At 45.9% G+C, this 14403-nt stretch overlaps 1 protein-coding gene across 1 annotated transcript in view; it reads left to right on the plus strand.

Moving 5' to 3' along the window:
• SDK1 (sidekick cell adhesion molecule 1) overlaps positions 1 to 14403 on the plus strand; it is a gene marked incomplete at both ends in the record, with an annotated part of 886211 nt that overhangs the window by 636337 nt on the left and 235471 nt on the right. The window contains 6 exons of the mRNA XM_080702238.1: positions 2008 to 2091; positions 5586 to 5780; positions 7211 to 7331; positions 8459 to 8622; positions 10432 to 10534; positions 13035 to 13211. Coding sequence (XP_080558364.1) covers positions 2008 to 2091; positions 5586 to 5780; positions 7211 to 7331; positions 8459 to 8622; positions 10432 to 10534; positions 13035 to 13211 — 844 coding nt within the window. The remainder of the gene's footprint in view (positions 1 to 2007; positions 2092 to 5585; positions 5781 to 7210; positions 7332 to 8458; positions 8623 to 10431; positions 10535 to 13034; positions 13212 to 14403) is intronic.

Consider the following 14403-nt stretch of genomic DNA (forward strand, 5'->3'; position numbering starts at 1 on the left):
CTCTCCCTGGCACTTGGAGGCCAGGGATATAACCAGTGCCTGGGGAAGAGCTGTGTGTGACCCTGGAGGTGCTAACCATTTATATGTAGAGACTTATGTGGCCCATTATTCATTTGAGATGAACCTCAAGGGAACTGCGCTGAGTGAACAAAGCTGTCCCCAAAGGTGGCGTGCCTGTGGCCCTTTACACAACACTCGTGAAATGACTCAGAGCAGACCAGAGGTCGCCAGGGTGGGTGTGGTTAGAGAAGGTCAGGATCCTTGTGACAGTGGACTCATTTTGTGTCTCCACATGATGTAGGTCCATGAAGCTGCACATATGATGACTATATAGAACTAAACACGCACACACACGCACACACACACATGCACACACACACACACACACACACACACACAGACCAGGGCGATCTGGAATAAAATGGGTTGATAGCCTCAGTGTCTCTCTCCCAGTTGTGACGTTGTGCTATAGTTTTGGGAGAAATTTCTTTGGGGGAAATCAAGGAAAGGATAGAGTGGACCTTTCTGTATCATTCCGTATAACTGCATGGGACTCTACAAATAAAACATTTGACCAAGGAAATGAAAACTATAATTAATCATAAGCAAATGTTGATGGCTTAACTTAATTTTTTCCCCTTCTCCCCTCACCTCCCTTTAATCAGATCATGACGGAAGATATTGACTTTAGCACCCACTGATGAATGTGGAGCATGACCTGCACACAAGGGCCTCGGCAGGATGCAGCCACTGCATAGTTAGAATATAAATAACGCTGCTGTCATTACTATTGATCAGGGAGACGTGACCAAATGGGGAATATATGTGTGTGCAAAGACCAGCTTGGAAGAGGAAGGCATTCAATCTTGGCAGTATTCCTCTAGGCCTAGTCTACACACACACACTGAGCAGAGGATTCTGCTTCCATCCAGGGAATTTGCAGCCATCTCCGTAGCCAGAGTGGGTAATTCAGGCAGATTGTTTCTGCTCGAGTGGTCCAGGTAATTGCAGAATTGATACCTAACTTTGCCTCCATTCAGAAGCCTTCAGCCTTCTCTCCTTAATCATCTCCTGGAAATGCTACGTTTTCATTTCTCTCCTTCCTCTTGTAGGTCCCGCCCTGTTTTAAAGGTACAGTCAGTATAGGAGGCATGCCAAATTATACTATCCATGTTCAGTGCAATTACAAGGAAAACAAGCCACTCTGGAAGACAGTCCTCAGAAATTAATTATCACATAGAAAGTGAATACATAGGCCTTTTGTTATCACAATAATGAAATCACTACCACCTGAATACTCCCCAACTTGGCTCGGCCTCTGTTGAATTTCTGCTGAATAAACTGAAGAAAAAATATTGCAGTTCACTCCAAAGAAATTGTTTAGTACAACCACTCTTCTTTTGTTGCACAGGCGAGCGGAGAATCTAGAGACACGATTGGCCAAGAGTTCCCTTTGCTGCTAGAGATGGATGAGCTCTTCCCCCACCCCTTCACTCTTTGCTAATATTTTGCATTTTATTGAAATATTAAATCTATATTTTGGAGAAAAAGGAAACCACTAAGACTTTTAAAAATATGTTAATAGGCCATGCTGCTCCCTGGTACCTGCCTGGTGCCTTGTGAGATACTTTATTTGGCATGCTTCATGAGTTGGTGTTTAGTTTAGATACCCAAGCAAACTAGCCTATAAACTACTGTGCTGTAAATATAAGCCTTTATGTACCTCTTGGGATGACCCTTCTAAAATGTGAATTAAGATATTCCATGACTCAAGCCCATAAACTAAAAAGTAACCATAGCCCTGAGTAGGACTTTGCCTTCTGAAGCCTTTGAATATAATTGCCATTGGCTGTTGCTCACTGAAATTCTGAGTTTTTGTTTGCAGTGATCACTATAAGGATGAAATTTTTAGAAATAGTTCTTCATGGGAACTTGAACTCTTTTAGGCTATTGTAATCTTGGACATACCCTTCTTTTACTTAGATACTTTTTTTTTCTTGTTTAAAGAGCCACCATATTTTACTTCTGAGCCTGAGAGTCGGATTTTGGTTGAAGTGGAAGAGACCGTGGACATCATGTGTCGAGCCATGGGTGAGTATGGCTAGCAGCTAGACAGGGAGAGGCACGGGGATGACAGGGACAATGTCCAGGGCTGGCTTTGCCCCCTTGCAGGGAGACCAGTGAAGGTAAGACCGTGAGGTGCAGGAGAACTCAGGATCCAGTCCCGTGGCCTCGGGCGGTGCCTGACTCCACTCAGCTATTGCCTCCTCGTCTATAAAATGGGGACACTAGTATTTACCCCAGGGAACAAGAAGGAAGACTTCACCCCCCCACATCTCTCACTGAGAGTGGACACATCATGCCCTGTGGCGCCCCTCAAACATTCAGTTTCTGGCATGCATAAAAAACTTCCCTGATCACAGAGCAGTTGGGGCTGGCGACCACATCTACCCCTAAGAAAGGAGATCAGCCTAAATTTTCTTAAAAGGAAACTCCTAGTTTTCTCTCTTTTCATTTTTCCTTTTTCCAGTACTGGGGATGGAAACCAGGGCATTCTACATCTGAGCTACACCCCCAGCCCTACTTTTTATTCTTTGTTTTGAAACAGGGTCTCTCTGAGTTGCAGAGGGCCTCATTAAGTAGCTGAGGCTGTCTGTGAACCCGGATCCTCCTGTCTCAGCCTCCCAAATGCTGGGATTACAAGCGTGCTCCACCACACCCGGCTCTCTCTTTTCATTTTTAAGCTAGCTGTCCTCCATTATCCTGATAATTTTCCTGTCATTTCCCTTCCTCTCCATCCCTGGGAATCCCACCAACCCCTCAGATTGCAGGCTCTTCAAGCCAATTTCCTTTCCAGAACCCATGTTTGTGCCCTGGCACCTAACAAGAAATGAAGTGGATCTTTTCTTGTTTATTTAGACCCGGCCATCCTGAGGCTGGATACTTCCTCTGATCCCTGAGAGCTCAGGAGGGTCAAGGTTACTACCCAATTTTTAAACCTTCAAAATAGCTCTGTAAAAGAGATATTATCTCACTGTACACATACAAAACCTGGCCTTAGAAAGCAAAGATAAGTAATGTGCTCGGAGCCCCCAGGATGAAACAAGATACCACTTGTAAAATCATCATCCGGTGCCTCGCATGTAGGAGTTGCTCAGTGAGCGCTGGGATCACAGGGTACTGGAGATGGACAAAGCCCAGCCCAGCAGCTGCCGAGGCTCCTGTCAGGACACCAGCTTCCCCCAAGGGCCCAGGCCCTGGGCACAGAGTAGACCACTCAGCTGCGGGCACAACTGTGCACACGTCACTCTTCATTTCTGGAAATGAGTGGGTGCCGCTCTGAACTGTGCTGGTGACAGAGGCAGAGCACGGCTCTTCTGGCGCTTTGTGCCCCTGGTCAGCACTCCAGGCTGCCCTATAGATCGCTTCCTTCCTCCTCTTCTAGATTCTGGCTCTATTAACACAGCTGCAGGGGAGGGGGGGACAGGGCGAGAGAAGAGCTATGCGCGTTTCAAATAGAAATATTTTCCTTACTGTGGTTGCATTGCTTCCTGGTGGAAAAGCTAGCTTCTTAAGGACAGCCCTGTGCATGTGAAGCTATGAAATATTTAATGCTTATGTTTCAGAAATGAGAGTATATCCTGCAGCAGAGGTTATGATATCTGTTTATGACATCAAATTGCCCCCAAATAGAACTGCTCCTAGTGCCCTGTATACTAACAATTATTTTTCAATAAATGATAATCAGAAATTCTTTCTTTGACAAGTGAATGCTCTTTTTTGCCTGATCTCTGCAGGGTAAACTGCTTGTTAGGCAGACTTTTATAAATATATATCAAACAAGTCTCTCACTCAATCTCAGATGGCCATTTTTTTTCCCTCAAATTCACTGCATTCTTTAAATTTTGACAATGAGACTAGCAGCCTGAGAAATGGAGATTCTTCACAAAGCTAGATTGTGTCGTTGCCATTACGAGATTTTGCATGAATTGGTTATAGCTCTACCTTGAAATGATTTTTTAAAAATTCAGTGATTTGATGAAAGGTGGCAGGAAACATAATTAAGTCAAAGAACACATTGCGAGAACACCTTATCTTGAGGTACGCATGATGTGAGCCTTATTTATCGGGGTGGACATCTTGAACCTTCCTGCACAGCACCTTGAGCCAAGGGAGCTGGATTTGCCCTCCATGAGCCCCGGCAAGATGTGCTCTTTATTTCAATCCGTTCTATAGTTAAGGACCCTGAGGATCCCACCTGGGATCTCGGAGTCTAGATTCTTTTCTTACTTTCCTGTGCTGATCGTACATCTGGGCTTTGCTTCCCTATGGCTCAGTCCGGTTCTTTGTGGAGCCTCTCTAGCTACCCACTCCACCCTTCACTTCAGGGAGGATCTGGAGAAGTTTCAAGGAAGCAGTTTTCCTGCTACTACTCACCTGGCCCTGCAGAGCAGCTCTGGGGCAAGAGGCCTCAGGTTACGTGTACTGACCACGGCCGCCTAGAAGACAAGCCCCAGAGGTCCTCATGTGCTTAGGCCCAAGATAGTCCCTGCATTTACAACCCGTGGGTCGTACTTGTCTTCTGCCCTCCACATGCACTCCTCTCAAGCCTGGCCCTCCCCCTCCTTCAGAGCTGCCTGGAGTGCATGGGGCTCCCACCCCACTGACCAACAGAGGCTCTGCTTCTCTGTGCGATATGCTGCAAAGAGGAAGGGGCAGCCAGGAGCAGTGCTGTGTGCTGAGCCTCGGTGTGGCCCTTCTATCCTCTTAACCTCTTTGCCATGTTCCTGAGGTACAAGACCAGAGCCATCCTGCAGGCCCCCCCACCACCTGCCTGTTCTATGGGTCGTACAGAAGCAGGCAACTTCCCCCACATCCACAACCAAATGCCGCTTCCGCTCCAGTGACTATTAACCAGACACATCTGGCACACAGCAGAATTCCCTTGGGGTGGGAGGCACCACATCCTTCGGTGGAGGGGTTTGGAGGATGGCGCTCCCCTCTGCTGTCCTTGGCTGTTCACCAAGCACTAGCCCTGTGCCGGGGAAGAGCTTTATGCATAGCCGCATCTCATCTTCACAGCCTTTTGAAATCATAGTTATTACTAACTTATCCACACGAAAGGGGTCAGAAACCAAACCAGGCAAAGCTCTCTATGCAGTGAGCAGGGGGTGGGCCGGGACATGCCCTGTGTGCTCCTGCTGCCCTCTGACCCTGCAAGCCTTCTGGGCAGGAGCAGAATCCAGACTTCATTCCATTCCACCCAGAACCTCATGGTCAATCAATCACAAAGTCTTTCTTTCCAAACAAGAGCACAAACCCCTATAAGCACAGGGAGAGCCTAAAGGATCCACAGCCCAGGCGTCTGGAGTTTCTTCCCCTCCCCCTTCCTCTCTGTGCCTTTTGAGCTGTCCATTTCTTCATAGTAGAAAAACAATTCCTTACTGGTAGTTTAAAGGACTACGAGAAAATGCCTATGAAAATATTGTCATTTTAGCCTTTGAGATGGTTTTGCCTCAGGCCTTGTGTAAGTAATTCTTGGAATTTAATTTTTCAAATGCCCCTTTACTTCCACTCCTACCCAGGGGTCCCCCTTCCCACCCTCCAGTGGTACAAGGATGCTGTGTCCATCAGCAAGCTCCAGAACCCACGGTATAGAGTACTCCCCAGCGGAGGCCTGCGCATCCAGAAGCTGCGTCCAGAGGACTCTGGAATTTTCCAGTGTTTTGCCAGTAATGAAGGAGGGGAGATCCAGACCCATACATACCTGGACGTAACCAGTGAGTACCATCCAGCAAAGCTGAACACCTGGACAGGGCTTTCAGGCCAGAGCTCCCCACCTGCTCCCCGTGTGGTAGCCTCCCTGCAGCCCCCTGGGCTGTGTGGCCAGAGGTGACCCGTTGGGGAGGGCCATGCCTCAGGCACACTCTAACCTGCTTGTGGGCCTGTAGGAGACTCCCTGATACCATGACTGGCTAGGACGCTGCTGGTGCCCTGTGAGTCTCCACCCTCCCAGCTCTGCACCCTCCTCTTTCTAGAGGAGGAAGTAGAAAACATTCACCATTTTTCTGGTCAGACTCAGAAGGACCACGGAGAGACTAGCTCACTCTCAATCTTTTTTCTTTTGATTTCCCCCCCATTTTTATGTTCATTCTCCATTTTAGTTTTATTGAACAATTATAGTTCTTTTGTGAGTTTCTTTTATTATCCCATTAACAGAAATACCTTGGCACTCCAGTCTTTGAAAAATAAAATAAAGGTAAAGGGTTTTTTCATTGTATCCGTGGGTTTTCTTTTTAATCTCCCACAGTCGTAACATTGTTCTAAAATGAAGTAGAATTTAGTGATTATGGAATTATACCTTTCATATTGCCCTTTTGGAAGCAAAGTGCCGATTTCCTTCACTGAGAATGAGTCAATGTCAGCGTGTGCATGGCCGGTGGCTGTTACCAGCAAGGACGTGCAGAGACCAGCAACATTTCTAAACACCCATATATTTTGGTAAATAGGGGCCACTCCCTCGACCCTTGCCCAGGGGTCAAATTTGCCCTCTATTGTGGAGCATGAGAAACCAACATTGCTTCAAGCAGTAGAAACTGTGTGCTTCAGCCCAAAACAGTTTTGATCAATTAGGATTATTTAGAGCTTACCTTGAAACTGTGCTGGAATGTCCTGGGGCTTGCATCAGCCAAGGTTTTCCCTATCAAAGGATTGATGGTAAATATTTTAGGCTTTTAAGGGACATGGTCTCTGTGATAGCTACTCAGCTATCCATGGTAGCATGGGTAGAAACCATCACAGGCAGGCTGTGCTCCAATAAAACTTTATTTATAGAAATAGAGAACTGGCCAAGTTCAGTCCATGGGTTGTAGTTGGCCAAACCCCACTCTGGTGAGAGATCTCGAGGTGGCCCAGATTACTCTCAGCCTCCATTTTCTCATACATTCATATGGAATGTAGCCCACATACAGGATTTTTAGGAGGGCCGGATTTAAATTTACGTGAGACTGCTCTATTGGACTGGTTACGGTGAGGGTGGTGCTGAGTTATGCTGCTGCTGTCTTTAGGATTCACACATAATTGCTATAGCTGGGCCCAGCTCCTGGCACGCAGGCACCCATTTCCCTCTACGCGGGTCTGCAGGGCCATGTGGTGCTCTCCACCAAGTGGCCAGTGCACCCACCACTCACTGTTCAATTCTTTTGCACAGATATTGCTCCAGCGTTCACCCAGTGTCCGGTGGACACCACGGTTACCGACGGGATGACAGCTGTTCTAAGGTGTGAGGTGTCTGGGGCTCCCAAACCTGCCATCACATGGAGAAGAGGCAGGTGGCTTCCACTTTGCTCAACAGCTTGGCTGATGTAAAAGACAAACCAGTGGGGCTATTGGTTACATTTGGTTCTTCTCATTCCATGAATCCTTGTTTTCATTCAGTAGAGATCAGATCATCATCCACTGACTGTCCTGCCCAGGGCTAGATGCCGGGGGTAAAGATGTGAATAGGACAGACAAGGTCTCTGCTTCCTAGAAAAGGAAGCAGATGTTTAAAAAGTAATGATAATTGTGCAAATGTCACAACCTCTGCCTCAGCCCTCAGAGTGTCTTCAACGCCCCCCCCAGGTCTCTTTAAAAAGGGCTGGGGGTGTAGTTCAACTTCCAGTACAAAAAAAAAAAAAAGGAAGGAAGAAAGAAAGATTGACTCTCTAGTACAGCCTCATTTTACACCCTCCCCAATTTATCCTGTGAAGTTTAATTTCAAGTGTGCTTTCAGTTCCAGTAAAGAATGGTGTCATGGCCATCTCTGTAGTCCCCACAGCCCCTTTTACAAGTTAGGGAACATGCCACTAAATGACCAGCCCACGGAACCTGCCTTACTGTGTATGTTGATTCATGTAACTGGGCAAATCATGCTTGGTGAATTGATCTGGGGGAAACTTCAGAAGTTCCATCTATCCCATGCTACCAGAGAGCTGCATGTTTCCCCACGCTCAGTTTTAAGCCATGCCTCAGACATGGATGGCGACATCCTAGGAAACTGCAGAGAGAGAGGGTGCCTCCTTCTTTTACTTTTCACAGTTCCTTTTTTTTTCTTTCTAATCTTGAACATAATAATAGCTTTAGACAGAAAATTTTCAAATGTGTCTAAATACAAAGAAACACCCAAAGATAATGGTCCCATATACATATCATAATTTGTTTAGCCAATTCTCTCAATATTAGGCAATTAGAATGTTCTTAGCTTGTGCTGTTCTAAGTCATGCTAAGAAAACTACTTCAGTTATTTTTAAACATAAAATTTTTACTTTACTCTAGCTTATTTCCTTAGGTTAATATTATTAGTATTACTATTATTATTATTATTATTATTATTATTATTATTTGGTTTCTGCCTAACCATTTCTTTCTATTCATTCAAGGGTTGTGGCTCTAACATTCTTGTTTTCCCTTCAGGAAGCCACATCTTGGCCAGTGGCTCTGTCCGGATTCCTAGGTTCATGCTCCTGGAGTCTGGGGGTCTGCAGATCACCCCTGTCTTCATCCAGGACGCGGGCACCTACACCTGCTATGCAGCCAACACAGAGGGGTCACTGAATGCGTCAGCAACACTCACCGTGTGGAGTAAGGACCACAGTCTCTGTGCACCTTCTATTAACCACGCATAATCGTCATGTCATCTGTGCCTTGGGGCTATCAATATGCCCTTGGACTTTCTCACTTAATCAGAAGAGAATGATTACTTATACAACTAATTTATAGAAATCTGTTGAGTAATTAATTTTTCAGCTTCTAAAAGAATAATTAGAATGTGTACTCAAAGATTTAATGGGGATATTTCAGGAGAGATAAAAGATTGACTTCTTAAAGTTAGTGGAGCTATTACACCCAACCGGCTCAAATAGCAAAAATTAATGTGTTGGTTAATTTTATAAGCACTTTATAAGAAAATGGAATCAAGAATTAGAATCCTAATGAAAGTACATTTTCATGTGCTATCATCTGATCAACTCCACTTCCAGCACATTAAGTAAGAATATTCTTATATATTAGGAGTATACTGGCTGGGAATCTTTATTGTTTATCCATGATGCTGGTTTCCAAAATTGTTTTACGGAACACTGGACTGGAGTACCAAATACCACACCCTCCCCCAGCTGATAAAGGACTTTTTCTTCTCCTGTTCCTCTAAATCCATATTATTACTAAAACCTTGTTGTTCAAGACAGGAAAAATGATGCCCGCAGACAGATTTTCATAATGCTACCTAATGAGGACAGAAAGTTTTAACTCACTTGAGTGGATAATCAGTTAAAATCCCAACCTTACATAAAAGGCCTTACACTTCATTTCATGTGTGTTTAACATTTTCTATCACATCGTTAGTATCCACTTTGATAAATGACCCTTTTCTAATTTTTTAGGTGTTCTGAAAACAAGAGTTTAAAAGAAGCCTATCCAAATCCCCACAACATTAGCAAGTACTAAAAAGGTTGTGTTCCACTTACTGATTGGAGTCAGTCACTTGTGACTCATCACGAATCCCTAAAAGTTAAGCATGCTTTCAAGGATTGTGGAAAAAGTGAGGTCTGAGTCTATAGGTCACTCACCGGAAAGCTCCATGGATCTGTATTAATCTGTGCAACTGTTAGGAACAGTGGCAGGTTCTTGGACAGACCGGAAAAATAAGACTCAGAAACGTTTTCCTGGCACTACTAAAAGACAGTTATTCTAGGCCTTGAACTGAGCTTTATAACCCCCAAGTCCCAGTCTCTGCACCTGATACCAAAGCAGCATCCCCCTTGGAGGTGTGTGGCGTGGGGACACACACCACGCAAGCTGCCTGCAGGGAGGCTGGCATTTGCACTGGCATCTGGGAGCTTGGGGCCTGAAAGTCTGTGCAGAGTTGACAGGCCCCTCCACTCATGAGCTCCATGGTATTGGGCAGGTCATGATGATGTTTCTAAGCATCTGTTTTCGTTCCTGAAAACTGGGGATGGTAGTAGTATAGCCCTCATGAGGTAGTCGTAAGGATGACATCAGTTGACATAAATGAAAGCACTTTGCAAAGTTACCTAGTACTATATGAACAGTAGAAATTGCTAGGACCATGAATGTCTTGGGAAAGAGTCTGAATTCTAACCCGGCAGATGAATCTAATATGCAAGTGTACATGACCTCCACCTGCACTGTCTTCTCGAAGGCTCAGAGGGTCCAGGATGACATCAGGGACCAAGTGAACAGACTTCACTGCTAGTGGGAAGGCTTGTTTTCAATTCCCCTAAGGTTCCAGAGTGCGTCCATTTACACTCGTGTTGCCAGGGTGAGAGGAAACGTGGAGTTTTTTTGTGAGATGACCAGTTCGTTCGACCCCTTTGGGCAAAGCCTCTCAAACTTGCCACTTAGTCTGAGCTGCAACTTGTGTTGTTTCAGATCGAACATCCATCGTGCACCCTCCCGAGGACCAGGTGGTGATCAAGGGGACCACGGCCACGCTGCGCTGTGGGGCCACTCACGACCCCCGGATTTCCCTCCGGTCAGCTCCATCAGTTATACTACTTTGGGGTTTATTAATATTCTTTGTGCTTATGAAGTGAATTGGGATGAGAAGAAAGAATTGGGGGAACTTTTCTTTCAGCGGCAGATCCCCGATTATGGCGTCTGACGGTCATGACTCTGTCGTTAATCACACGAATCCCATTTTCCACTCCGGCCTTATATATTATTTACAGTGAGCCGTGTTCCACTTCATGACTTCAATACAGCTTTTCATGATTTTCCTGCCAAGGTTAATACACTATCTGTAAAACGTACTTGTCAGGAGCTGATACTTAATGAGAGAAAAATCCAGAGGGATCGAATAGGATTTCAGCACTGTTTACACGGAGGTTGTGCAATACTCGGGAGAGGTTTTCTCCACTCCAAGGACGGTTCCATTGTGAAGCAGGGAGCAGGAGAGACCTGCGCAGAGAAGAAAGGCAGCCACGGTTATCCGAGGCACGTGGGGAGGGGAGTAGGTGTCTCGAGGATTCACGAAAGCAGTTGTGACGTCCTGTCTTGTTTTGAATTCAGACTGAAAATACTTTCAACAAAAGTGACACTCCAGATAAGTGCATGGCCGCTGACAGGTGGCCCTCAGTGGTGTGCTTTGTCCCCAAAACAGAACTTAGAGAATAGTTCCTTAATTTTCAAACTTGGCCTTGCAAATAAACCAAGACAGACAGACAGACAGACACACACACACACACACAAACACAGATCCACTCATCGAGTATTGTCACTCCCAAGGCGTGTCATGTTGTTCACCAAAGTGGAGCTCAGATGCTTCCTGCTTTCCAGGACATTTCACTCTACTAGAGGGGCAGCCAGCAATGTTCAAATGCACATTTAAACCCAGTTCAGAGACTAAGCCTTTGTCTCATTCTTCCGGGCAAGGGTTTGAGAAATCTTGAATCTCCATATCTCCACCTGGCTCTCTGGAGATCCCCAGGGCTCAAACACAAGTTTGGTTTAGTTATAAGAACGCTCAATGCAAAACAAAATGAACAAACAGAAACTAGCAAGTTGAAGCTTACCTAGCGAGTCCTTGGAGGCCAACTGAGAAATCCTTATCATGCCCGGAAAAGAATCCATTCATCCTAAATGATTTGGAGTGCGATTTCACAGAATGAAGAACAAATACGTCTGGTCTTTTGCTTCTCTGAGAACTTAAGAAGATCCCCTGGGACCTGTGCGATTTTCTTGTAGTTTTTTGTTTTGTTCTGTTTTGTTTGTGCAGTTGAATGGGAGACTCTTCCTGGGAAGGAACTGGGTTATTTCCCCTTTTCTCAGGGCTCCTCTGCCCTGGGAGCTCATCGGTCCACTCCCTTCTGTGGAGTCTGTCCTACTTCAACTGGTCATTTTAGTTGAGCGGCCTGTAAATGTTAGTGCTCGTGAATGCGAAGGCTCTAAAGAACAGGGTATATTTTAAAAATCTGATCAAATTATTCTGGAGAGAAAAACAGCCCTTTTTATTTCATCTAGCAGTGAGCAGTGGCTCTGCCCGGGGGACAGCAAAAGACTGGGTAGCTCTTACTTGATTCTCTCTCTCTCTTTTTTTAAATGGACTAAAATGGCCAAAGGTAAAGATTAAATGAAGAAGAAATGCAATTTTAAAGACCATCTGTCAGAATGGTGGGATTTTAAAAAATATGTTCATGAGATATGAATTTTAGGTTTTAAGGAATTAGGTAATTATTACACTGTAGGTTGTTTTGTGTGAGATTTTTTTTTTTTTTTTTTTTAGCAGTACTGGAGATTGATCCCAAAGCCTTGCACATACTAGGCAAGTACTTTAGCACTGAGGCTGGCCTTGAACATGTCCTCCTCCTGCCTCAGCCTCCTGCCAAGCAGCTGTGGTTACAGGCATGCGTCACTGCACTCAACCCACTCTGGGGATTTGTTTTCTTTTTCTCTGGTACTAGAGATTGAACCCAGGGGGATTCTACCTCCGAGCTACACCTCCAGCCCTATTTATTTTATTTTTTTATTTTGAAACAGGACCTCACTAAGTAGCTGAGGCTGGCTGTGAACCTGTGATCCTCTTGTCTCAGCCTCCTAGGTGCTGGGATTACAGGTGTGGGCCATGAGGCTCAGCACAGGTCTGACTCCACTCTGGGGAGTTTTAAACAGTGGTTCCCCCACAGGAGCATTCCTGAGGCAGGAGTGTGGAATGCAGCTGAGCAGGTGACAGTGCGCATGTGATTCCACAGGTCCTGGCGACAGAGTCACGATGTCAGAGGAGTGTTTCCATTCTCCCTGTTGGCCTGAGTTGGCTTCAATACCCACTTCGTTTGCATTCACAAAGATAATCTGGTTGCCTCTTCTTTTCCTCTCTGTTTCTTGTACGTCTGATGTGCACTCTTCTGAAGAGCACAATTCAGTGATTTTTAGTATATTCTCGAGGTTGTCCGTGGCTTGCTATTTAACCTGCAGGGGAGGAGCGGAGGTCCTATTCCTGAGGGTTTTGTAACTCAGAATCTTTGCTTGACCCACAGCTACATTTGGAAGAAGGACAATGCGGTCATCACCCCTTCTGGCAGCTCTAGAATTGTGGTGGAAAAAGATGGGTCTCTCCTCATCAGCCAGACGTGGTCAGGTGACATCGGAGACTACACGTGTGAAATTGTGTCTGAGGGAGGGAACGATTCCAGGACGGCGCGGCTGGAAGTGATGTGAGTGGCGTAGGGGTTGGTATTAGTGGCTCATCATCATCTTTCTCTCCGCCTCCAGCCAACCCCTTCCAAGCGAAGGCCACTTAACGTGACTGGCAGCCACATGGCGTCCCGAGTCAGCGGTCCGAGGCCAGCAAGTCATGCTCCACAGCCACGCACAGACAAGACGCGGGTTATTTTTTTAACTTCAAAATTAAAAGATTTCTTTCTTGGTGCAGATGGTTTGATCAGGGGTTACGGTCCCCATTGATCCTCTGTCATGTTGCCATTGTAGACACCACACGGAGATGGGCTGTTTACCATGCTACTATTAAGTAACTATGAGTTCATTTTTCCATCTGATTGCCCACCAGAGCTCCTGATCCGTGAGAAATGTCAGGGTCAGCCCACGAGGCGAGACCATTGCCATGACAGCCAACTAGACTTGGAGCTTAAGTTAGCCCAGCTGCCTCTCTGTGGGTAAATAGATACTTTCCATCAAGTCTTTTGAAATCCTGAAAATAGCAAGCAGCTGCCCATTACTTCCCATCCAGACCTTCCTGGGGAGCTGGGGACACAGGTGGGCCCTGTTGATCTCCTCTGCGCCTTTGTCTTGCCTCAGCTCCCTCTTCACCCACAGAGTAGGAAACTGAAATGCCTGCTGACACATTTCGTTTTTCCAGTATGTATTTATTTGCTTTATTAAGCCCGTGCCCTCCTAGATACTCCCTGAGCACCTGAGTACAAAATAAAACCCGAAAAGAAAGAATCAGAGAAGCGCTGTTGCCAGGGCAGCAGCCGGGACCAGTGGCACACGCCTGGTGTCCACCCTGGGCAGCATTGGACTTGCAGGGGACCTCTCCTGTGAGCTCTGCCCACCTCCATCCTGGAAGACTCTGTGTTCAGAAATCAGTCCCTAAAAGTAACATTGGAAGATGGGCATGGTGGCGCATGCCCATAATCCCAGGACTTGGGAGGCTGCGACGGGAGGATCACAGGTTTGAGGCCAGCCTTAGCAATTTAGTATGATCTTGTTTCAAAATAAAAAATAAAACAGAGCTGGGGGTGTAGCTGAGAGAGAATGCTCCTGGGTTCAGTTCCCAGTGCCACACAAAGAAAGGAAAAGAAAAGAAAAGAAAAGAAAGAGAGAAACACAGGTTTGGAACACTTCGTTTGCCTTTAAGTCCCTGGATGCCAGCGAGGGGAAGAGAAT

The sequence above is a fragment of the Muscardinus avellanarius genome (genome assembly GCF_963383645.1).
Source record: "Muscardinus avellanarius genome assembly, chromosome: 10".
In the NCBI taxonomy this organism is placed as follows: domain Eukaryota; kingdom Metazoa; phylum Chordata; class Mammalia; order Rodentia; family Gliridae; genus Muscardinus; species Muscardinus avellanarius.